The sequence below is a fragment of the Sinocyclocheilus anshuiensis genome, unplaced genomic scaffold (genome assembly GCF_001515605.1).
Source record: "Sinocyclocheilus anshuiensis isolate Anshui unplaced genomic scaffold, SAMN03320099.WGS_v1.1 scaffold624, whole genome shotgun sequence".
In the NCBI taxonomy this organism is placed as follows: domain Eukaryota; kingdom Metazoa; phylum Chordata; class Actinopteri; order Cypriniformes; family Cyprinidae; genus Sinocyclocheilus; species Sinocyclocheilus anshuiensis.
Window position 1 is genome coordinate 396,671 of NW_015554128.1, and position 9,047 is coordinate 405,717.

The 9,047-nt window shown below is 38.5% G+C and overlaps 1 protein-coding gene across 4 annotated transcripts in view; it reads left to right on the forward strand.

Annotated features, from left to right (window-relative positions):
* Positions 1–862: 862 nt before the first annotated feature.
* Positions 863–9,047, forward strand: part of LOC107670230 (Fanconi anemia group I protein-like) — a 15,122-nt gene continuing 6,937 nt past the window's right edge. For 2 of the 4 annotated variants that reach the window (XM_016462763.1, XM_016462764.1), the window contains exons 1-23: positions 864–957; positions 1,578–1,693; positions 1,830–1,902; positions 2,050–2,180; positions 3,060–3,213; positions 3,510–3,567; positions 3,730–3,771; positions 3,843–3,966; positions 4,062–4,147; positions 4,260–4,392; positions 4,481–4,561; positions 4,735–4,871; positions 4,963–5,143; positions 5,234–5,321; positions 5,425–5,555; positions 5,641–5,711; positions 5,803–5,917; positions 6,017–6,139; positions 6,249–6,317; positions 6,412–6,513; positions 6,594–6,776; positions 7,377–7,498; positions 7,595–7,756. In XM_016462763.1, coding sequence (XP_016318249.1) covers positions 1,592–1,693; positions 1,830–1,902; positions 2,050–2,180; positions 3,060–3,213; positions 3,510–3,567; positions 3,730–3,771; positions 3,843–3,966; positions 4,062–4,147; positions 4,260–4,392; positions 4,481–4,561; positions 4,735–4,871; positions 4,963–5,143; positions 5,234–5,321; positions 5,425–5,555; positions 5,641–5,711; positions 5,803–5,917; positions 6,017–6,139; positions 6,249–6,317; positions 6,412–6,513; positions 6,594–6,776; positions 7,377–7,498; positions 7,595–7,756 — 2,468 coding nt within the window. In that variant the 5' untranslated portion in view covers positions 864–957; positions 1,578–1,591. Of the gene's footprint in view, positions 958–1,577; positions 1,694–1,829; positions 1,903–2,049; positions 2,181–3,059; positions 3,214–3,509; positions 3,568–3,729; positions 3,772–3,842; positions 3,967–4,061; positions 4,148–4,259; positions 4,393–4,480; positions 4,562–4,734; positions 4,872–4,962; positions 5,144–5,233; positions 5,322–5,424; positions 5,556–5,640; positions 5,712–5,802; positions 5,918–6,016; positions 6,140–6,248; positions 6,318–6,411; positions 6,514–6,593; positions 6,777–7,376; positions 7,499–7,594; positions 7,757–9,047 lie in introns of all 4 variants that reach the window. The other 2 variants (XM_016462765.1, XM_016462768.1) reach the window with 2 other exon arrangements.

The window sequence follows — 9,047 nt, forward strand, 5'->3', positions numbered from 1 at the left end:
AAATAAATTCACAAGAGCAAGTATATTGTTTGCACATGTTTATTTACATTAAAGGCAAAGTAACTGAAATAATAAGAGCACAAGTATAGATCTGGAACTTCTTGAAGTCTGTCTAAATATAATTTAGTAATTGCAATGTCTTCTGATCCATATCCTTTCCTGTGTGTGGAAGGTGTGCTAAATACTGATTAATGAAACATAAAAATACTATACATATTTATATATTTTGCTATTGTATTATGGAGTGACACCTTCATAAACTGTTCTATACCCCTCTGATTATATAATGGTAAATATTACAATATCATAGCACAACAGCAGTGATCAGCAATAATGATAAGCCTAATACTCACAATAAAAATAATAAGGTCATATAGATCATAACACAGTCTTGGAGGTAAGAAGTGGATTATCCTTCACCTGAAATGTGTGTCTTTTCATCCTGAAATGCGAGGGAAATGCTGGATCACAATAATTAGGAACCACAGTTTCCACAAATCCCTTCACTCGATTGGGATGTTCTCTTTTATTCTGGAGGGCAAGGGCAGTGACTGTAACATCGAGCGTATTTTGCATGTTTTGCACCGTTTTTGTCGGGGCTGAACGCAGCCCAGGTATGGCTAAAAGTTATAACATAATAATCACCCTGAATAATTAACTAAAAGAATAATAGGAATAATAAATAGGCAGTGAATAGTTAAAAAATTAAAAAATAAAAAATAAATAAAAAATAAAATAAATAAAAAGGACTGGGTCCAAACCCCGCCCATACGGGCCAATCAAATGTACAGAAGCGACATGACGTAATAGGAAGCGTTTCATGGACTCACTGGCGGGAGTTTCGGTTGTTATTAAACAAGCTAACGGGTTACCGACTGCAAAAGGCGAGACATCAAGCAATAGTGCTTCTGAAAAGGAACATTTACAAACAAATCCTACATAAAATTCACTAAACAGGCAAGTGTTTGGCACTGTAAAGTAAGAATACACACTTAACGCTTTCATATTTCAATATGACAATGTCTAACGTCTGATAGTTGTTTATGCTACTGTCCTGGTTTGAATGTTTCAGTATAAATAAATATTAGTAAATTTTAATACTTTAACAAGTTATATATTTTAATATTTCACATTTAGTAATTACGTAAATAATGAACATGTATGCATATATAATAAGGTGCATGTGCTGCTTCATAAATGACTCTTTTCTTTGAGTCATTCTTTTCACATTATAAATGGTTATTTATTAGTATTTGTATATTGGTTATAATACCCCTGAGCTGTCAAATAGCAATAGTAAGCAGACAATATGAATTAAATTTCTGTCATTCCCAATTTAAACACCCCATTTTGTTCTAAACCTGGAACACAAAAAAGTCATTTCTGAATAAATGTTTGCAGAAATACAGTGACATTTACTGTGAAATGCAGAAATACAGTGACAAATATAGTGACCTTTACTGTCAGCTCCAAAAAAGGGCAAAAAGCACTATAAAGCAGAAATGACAGATTCTCATTTTAGGATGATCCGAGATCCTTTGAAATGATGTTGTGCTAATGATGATGTACATTCACAGGTCTGTGTACACAGATGTCTAATATGAAGGTTACAGTGGATAAGATCATATCATTATCAGAAAGTGATGGTGTAGATGAGCTTCAAAAGCATCTCACTTTGCTGTCTGATGATCAGGTTTGTGTTTAATGTGTTTACTGATATGTAATGAGGCTGCAGTTGATTGAAATAGTCTCATCACGTAATGTACAAGGCAGCATCTTTAAATTATATGCAGATCACTTTCAGATGTGCTTTTTGTGTCCTTCTAAAGCTCACAACCATGCTTACCAATAGTGCTGTGAAAGGGAAGGACACAGGCGTCCTGATCAAAGCCATTTTTAAAGGTAACACTGTGTTAATTCTATTCAATTTGTTCTATTACATTTTTATTTATTTAGACTTTTAAGATTTCAAAAAATCTTTAGTAACTCTGTGCTGCTTCATCAAGTAGAGCTGAATATCAAACTGTGTTTTTGTGTTTGTGATGTTAGGTTCACCGGTAAGTGTTTCACATGGCGCTAACCGTAGACTGCTTGTGTACAAGCACTGTATTCCACTGTGTGAATCTGGAGACTTGCAGACGGAAGTGACGTCGGATATCATTGGGCTTCTGATGTTAGAGGTGAGTTACTTACCATACCGTACACAAATTAATAGCAATGCACTGATTAAAGATCTTGGCTGGTAACCAGTAGGTTGAAGTTTCAAATCCCACATGGGGTGATCTGGAGGACTGAACCTGTAATAAAATTTTTATTACTGTTATTATTTGTAGATAATGAATCTTTGATGGTTCAAGTCCAAAAACCTAATTTGAAGGGGGTTGAACTTGGTATTAATTAGGGATGCATACTGAGCCCGATACTGAGCTCTTGTACTCGTACTTGTTAAAATGCCCCGATACCAAGCGCCGATACCACACAGTATGTGATAAGCGCCATATTCAAACAAAGAAACACCGACAACACAACAACAGACAGCAGAATGGAGTTATTAGAGATTAAGGATGTATACGCAGTATATGTATGCAATGAATATAATGTTAAACATTCAGTATTAATGCCTGTATAGCTGATGTGCGCGAGCTGATAAGCAAATTGAGCGCGCGTGAGTGGATTGAGCGCGCGGCGGCGCAGATGTGCGAGCTTGTCGAGTGAATATATCTTTCTCACAGACATCACTGGAAAGTTTGTAGTTCGGTCGGATATGTAAAAAACAAGTAAGTAAAACAACGCACAAGTTACTTAACGGTAGAGAGAGAGAATTAAGTGTGAAAATAACCGAAGGATATACAGTCAAACCAAAAATGTAATAATTTTAGATTTTTTTTTTAGTGGATGCAGGACACTATAGTTCATTTATGTAAGTGAAGACAGCAAAATAAAGTAAACTGTGATAAATTATACCCCAAAATTCTTCATACTCGGGCGAGTACTGGAAAAAGTGGTATTGGTGCATCCCTAGTATTAATACTGTAATATGGTTTTCTTCTGTTCCATAGACGCACAGTCTACCTGGTCATGCATTAGCCGCGTTAGCGTCTCTATATGTGGATGCCATCAAATTAGGTGAGATGAATAGTGGGAGATCCCTGGAACTTTTCCCTACAATTCTAACAGCTCTTGCCGCTACAGAAGCATTGGCTTATGGGAAAGGTAGGTTGCTATTTGTTAAGCCCAAACTGGAGGAAATAGCTCTGTAGAGTAAAACAGCAAAAATGATATCTGTTCAAAAAGTGATGCTAATTGAGTAAATATGGGTTAAATACATTTGGCATAGAGATAAGAAACCTGTACATTTTTTTAAAGTCTTTTTGACTTGAATTTTCCAAATCAGCATATTTGAATGATTTCTGATTTCTTGTGACAATGAAGACTTGTTTGTTTGCTTATTGATTTTTATTTCATGTTATTATATAGTAGTGTACATACAAGTTTACTTTTTTACTTAGGTGAGCTGAGTGGAGATGAATACAAGAAACAGCTGATCAACAGTCTTTGCTCTAGCAGGTAAAATCTCAATTTTAAGTGCTTTAATAATGGTTTTCAATAACGTAATCCATAAAGGCATAAGAATCATGAAATGTGACATTCTCTCCAAGTAATACCAGTTCAGAACACAAAAGGCAGTCAGTGTTCTGCCGTGAACTAACATATATCCAATTCATGCAGATGGGATCCACAGTGTGTAATACACCTAACGACCATGTTCAGGTATGACATATTTACTGGCTAGTTATCCACTTTATGTCTTGAATATGAAGAAACTGTATATTTTGTGTTAGGGATGTTCCTTTATCTGCTGAGGAGCTTCAGTTTTTGATTGAGAAGATTTTACGGATGTTCCTCAAGTTGGATCTTCAGGAGATTCCACCTCTGGTCTATCAGCTGCTGCTGCTGTCTGCCAAGGTCAGTTTATAGCACTGTTGTTTAAAAGAACTTTAAAAGTGCACAGTGTCTCTATATGGTCAGATTCTTTTTTTTCCCCTTCTTTTAATCAACAGGGCTGTAAGAAGTTGGTTCTAGAGGGAATCATCAGTTACTTCAAGAAGCAAGATCAACTTCAGAAAGAGGAGCAGAGAAATGGAGAGTGAGTAGGACATTTGCTCAAATGGTTTTATTTAATCTGACAGATTTGTTTTTCATTTGACTTGGTGTGTAAAATAAAGACACTTAATTTTTTATGTATGTATCTGTGTTAGGAGTGAAGATGTGGAGGTGCAGACCATCCCACAGGATCAGCTGCGTCATGTAGAGGGAACAGTCATCCTCCACATCGTCTTTGCTATTCGTCTTGACCATGAGCTCGGCAGGGAATTTTTAAAAAACCTTAAGGTGAATGTCTGTCTGTTTCATATATATTTATACCCACATAACCTTTTCTTTGAATATCTGTGTGCTAGCTGTTTGTCTTCCTTTGTAGGCAGCCCAAAGTGATCCGTTGTGTCCCTTCAGTATTGCTCTGCTGCTCTCTGTGGCTCGCATACAACGGTATGAAGAGCAGGTACGTCTCCGTTTCATTATTCCTCTTAAAACCTAGTGGGCTGTCTATATGAATCATGAGAGCATTTGAGCATTCAGTGTCTCAAAATTCTTCAGAATGTGTCGTAATTGCTTAAATTGCTTTTACGGTCTCAAACCTTTGTGCCACTCTTTAAATTACCCATGATTGCTTAGGTATTTGAGTTCCTGAAGGGCACCATCACTAAGAACTTCAAGGATGATCAGATTCAGCACAGTTCTAAGTTTCTGCAGGAACTGCTGCCTCAGTGTAACAGCATCTCCAATATGATTTTAGACACCGTCAAAAACAGGTCTGGCTGTTTGCTTTGGTTCCTTCATTTATTTACATTTAAATGTATTGTTTAGATTTGTTCAATGTGTTATATGTTTATATGTTTGCAGTGTGTTTGGCTGGGATCATGTCACTCAAGGTCTGGTGCAACTGGGGTTTATACTTATGGACTCATTTGGGCCTAAAGCTGGAGCATTTGGGAAGGTCACAGAAGGAGCGTCAAGCACGGCTAAAACGCCAAACCAGCTAGCGTGTCGACTTGGTGGACAAGTTCTCCTTGAGAGCTTCAAGGTACAGTATAGTTGTTAACCGATGTTCTTCCACTTGTAATACATAAAGCATGCTCCAGATAATTCAAATGTGTGTTTTCTTTTTGTACAGATGCATGAACCAATCAGAGGCGAGATCCTAGAACAAGTCTTGAACCGGCTGGTGACTAAAACGGCCTCACCTGTCACCCATTTCATTGGTTAGAAGTCGTCTTTTTGCTGATATTAATTCAAGCTTACTCATAGAAGTTTCATTCATATCTGTATTTTGATTTGTTCTTCTTGGCTACATCACTTCCACAGACCTTCTTTCCAGCATTGTGATGTCTGCTCCCATGATCCTCTTGGAATCTTCCTCTAAGGTCATAGAAACATTTGATCAGCTCTCCTACTTGCCTCTCAGCACTGTTGAGGGGCTCCTCAAAGCTGTGCAGGTAACATCTCGACCCATATGATATTAAGTATGAGCTGCTGTCACATGATCAAGTGTGTGATATGTTTAACGTTTCCTCTGCTCAGCCTCTGCTCAAAGCGAGCATGTCTATGAAGGATGCCCTCATCCTGGTCCTCCGGAAGGCCATGTTCTCCAGGTAGAGCAAGAAACGGTCCACACATCCAAATGTATTTTCCTCGGTGTCTATTGATGACTAAGTCACAAAAAATATGATCTTCTCTCTGAAGTAATTTAGATGGCAGGAAGTCAGCAGTAGCAGGCTTCCTGTTGCTACTAAAGAACTTTCGTATTCTGGGGAGTTTAGCTTCTAGCCAGGCCAGTCAGGCCATTACATCCAGCCAGGTAAACAATAACAATCTGCAGACATATGTGCAATGCAGTTTTCATTACATACTCTTATTATTGTGTTATTGTGATTATGACTGATTCTGACTCCTCCAGGTCCAGGCGGATGTCCACTCGCGCTATAACACTGCCGCTAATGAAGCCTTCTGTCTGGAGATCCTGAGCAGTCTACGCCGCTGCCTTAACCAGCAGGCTGACGTCCGGCTCATGCTTTATGAGGTCTGACCCTCTCACTTTCCCTTTTAGAAATACAGGAGTGAAACAGTACAGCCCTGTTTCAGTGATCCAGCTGTGCTGTACTGAGAATGTGATGCAATTGATTTTAAAGGGTTTCCATGATGTCCTTCGTCGTAACTCTCAGCTGGCGAGTTCCATCATGCAGACCCTCCTGTCACAAGTGTGTGTCATCCTTTGCTAAATCGTCGAGCTCTTATGCCTTCCTGCTCTGACTAATCGATGGTACTGATCCAGTCATTATTTGTGTTTACCAGTTGAAGCGATACTTTGAACCAGAGCAAGATCTGCTTCCGCCTCTGAAGCTGGAGTCATGTATAAGTGCTCATGGAGATCAGGTCTTCATCCAGGAGCCTCTGGTACTGATGCAGTGCCTCAATCACATTTATACGCTGCACTTGTTCACGTATGAATCTTCAGCTAATGTATGTTTCCCCAGGCTCACTTGCTGTGCTGTACGGTTCACTGCCTGCTGTGGAACCAGAACATACGGTCAGGTGGCAATGTGAGCAATGATGAAGATGACGAAGATGAGGAGGGTGGAGTCCAAAGTGAACTGCACACTATATTGGAAAGCATAACGAAGTGCATGATTAAAAGCGAACTGGAGGATTTTGAGTTGGTACGTCGTAATTCCCACCTTTCCTGGTTTTTCTTGGAATAAAAATATCCTGTTAAACCTGTTATTTACATAAATAAGATAATATACACTACCGTTCGAAAGTTTGGGGTCAGTACATTTTTTTTTAAGAAATGAATACTTCTATTCAGCAAGGATGCATTGAACTTTCTATTCATCAAAGAATCCTGAAAACAGTGCATCACGGTTTACACTAAATATAAAGCAGCACAACAGTTTTCAACATTAATAATATAAAAGAAATGTTTCTTGAGCACCAAATAAGTATATTTGACTGATTTCTGAAGGATAATGTGACACTGAAGACTGGAATAATGGCTGCTGAAAATTAAGCTTTGCAGGAATAAATTACATTTAAATACATTCAAATAGAAAATTCATTTTATAATTTTAATAATATTTCATTATATTACGGTTCATATTTATTACATATATTATACATCATATTTATTCAGATTTCCATCAAAAACGTAAAAAATTCTTACTGACCTCAAAGGTTGGCAGTACTGTACATTTTGGTCAAAGTGGAGCCACTATGTGGGACAAAACTACATTTTTCATGTTTCATTTAATGTGTCTTAGGATAAGTGTGCCGAATTTTCAACAAGTTCTAGTGTTGGAGTGAAAAACAGCATCTACGCTGTGCTGGTGATGGGACTGAACGAGGTTCTCATGGAATATAACTTCATCACTGCCAATTACAGGTGTGTGTTTGTGAAAGCGCTGTTTCTGATTACTTTCAAATCTGGAACGACATGCTAGATGTTTCCAACATATTCTGTGTTGCACATGCTAAGCAGCAAGAACCATTTTGAGGACGTTCTGGAGCTGTTCAAGCGTTATCATAAGGTGTCTGAGATCTTAAAGGAACGGGCAGGGAAAGGTCGCCCCACGTCCAGCAAAACCTCTCGCAGCCTGCTATCTCTAGGCTTCATCTCCACACTGCTCACTGCTCTTTTCAGGTACAGTTTGAGTGTGTAACTACATGAGCATATATTTGCATCACAATGACTAACATAATGAATGAATACACTACCATTTAAAAGTTTGGGGTTGTTAAGATTTGTTAATGTTTTTGAAAGAAGTCTCTTATGATCACAAAGGCTACATTTATTTGATTAAAAATGCAGTGAAAACTGTAATAGTGAAATATAAATTTAAAATAGCTGTTTTCCATTTTAATATATTAAATCAGCATATAATGATTTCTGAAAGATGTGACACTGAAGACTTTGCCATTGCAGGAACAAAGACTGTAGAATACCCAAGACGTGTCACTCGTATTGTTTTGAATGGGGAAAAATGCAACGCTCAATATGGCCGCTCAATCGCAGGAAGCCCCGTTCTGAATAAAAGAGCTAATCGGTAAATTCAGCACGTCACTGCAGCTGCCGTTAGAAGTCCCGGTTGCTACTGAAACAGTCAGCGTTCTGAGACATGCAGTTAGGACTGCGCATGCACACTGGCTGGTCTAGCCTGAAAAATAAGCTTTTTATTACGCTATTTGAGCTAAAGTAACAACATTTATGACACCGTTGTTGTCAGATTTCTTTGGTGATTTCAAATATGAAATTTAATCGTAAGCTTAGTGAACCGTTTTGGAGAATTTGATGTTTCCCTATACAAAGAGATAGGAGCTGCACTTGCATGCCCAAGAGGCGTTTCAAAGATGGCCGCCATGTGACATGACTTGTCTTAAAGAGACTTTGGTTAAGCAGTTGCAGCTTGCTTCAGAGACCCTCCACCTTCCCTAGCTCCATCTGTATAGATCTGCTACGAGGTTATTCATGTATGCTATATGGGGGTTATTTCATTTATGTTATATTTGCAGCAGCAATATTTCTTACATGCTCACAGCAGCATGTTGTGGGCAAACAGAAACAATACTGTACTACATAGAGGTTTCCTGTCGGCTTGATTTTTGAGTGGACTTTGCTGTTCCGAGGAGCATGAACGGTATATGAGTGGAGCACTCACATGGGCCGTGAGCGACTGAACGGAGCACACACACGCATAGAGCGGGATAATACGCAGAGCGTCACACCGCGTGAAAGTGAATTAATTATAGTCATCGTCACATGACCAGCATTTTCGTTGTGTCTCATCTCGTTTTTGTCACGTGATAAAGGTTCGTTGACGACATTTAGTCATAATTTTCGTTGACGAAAGCAACACTAGCCATGAGGTGCCATGTTGAACTTCCAGTGACCAGTATGAGAGAGTGAGAGCGATAACACCAAATTTAACACACCT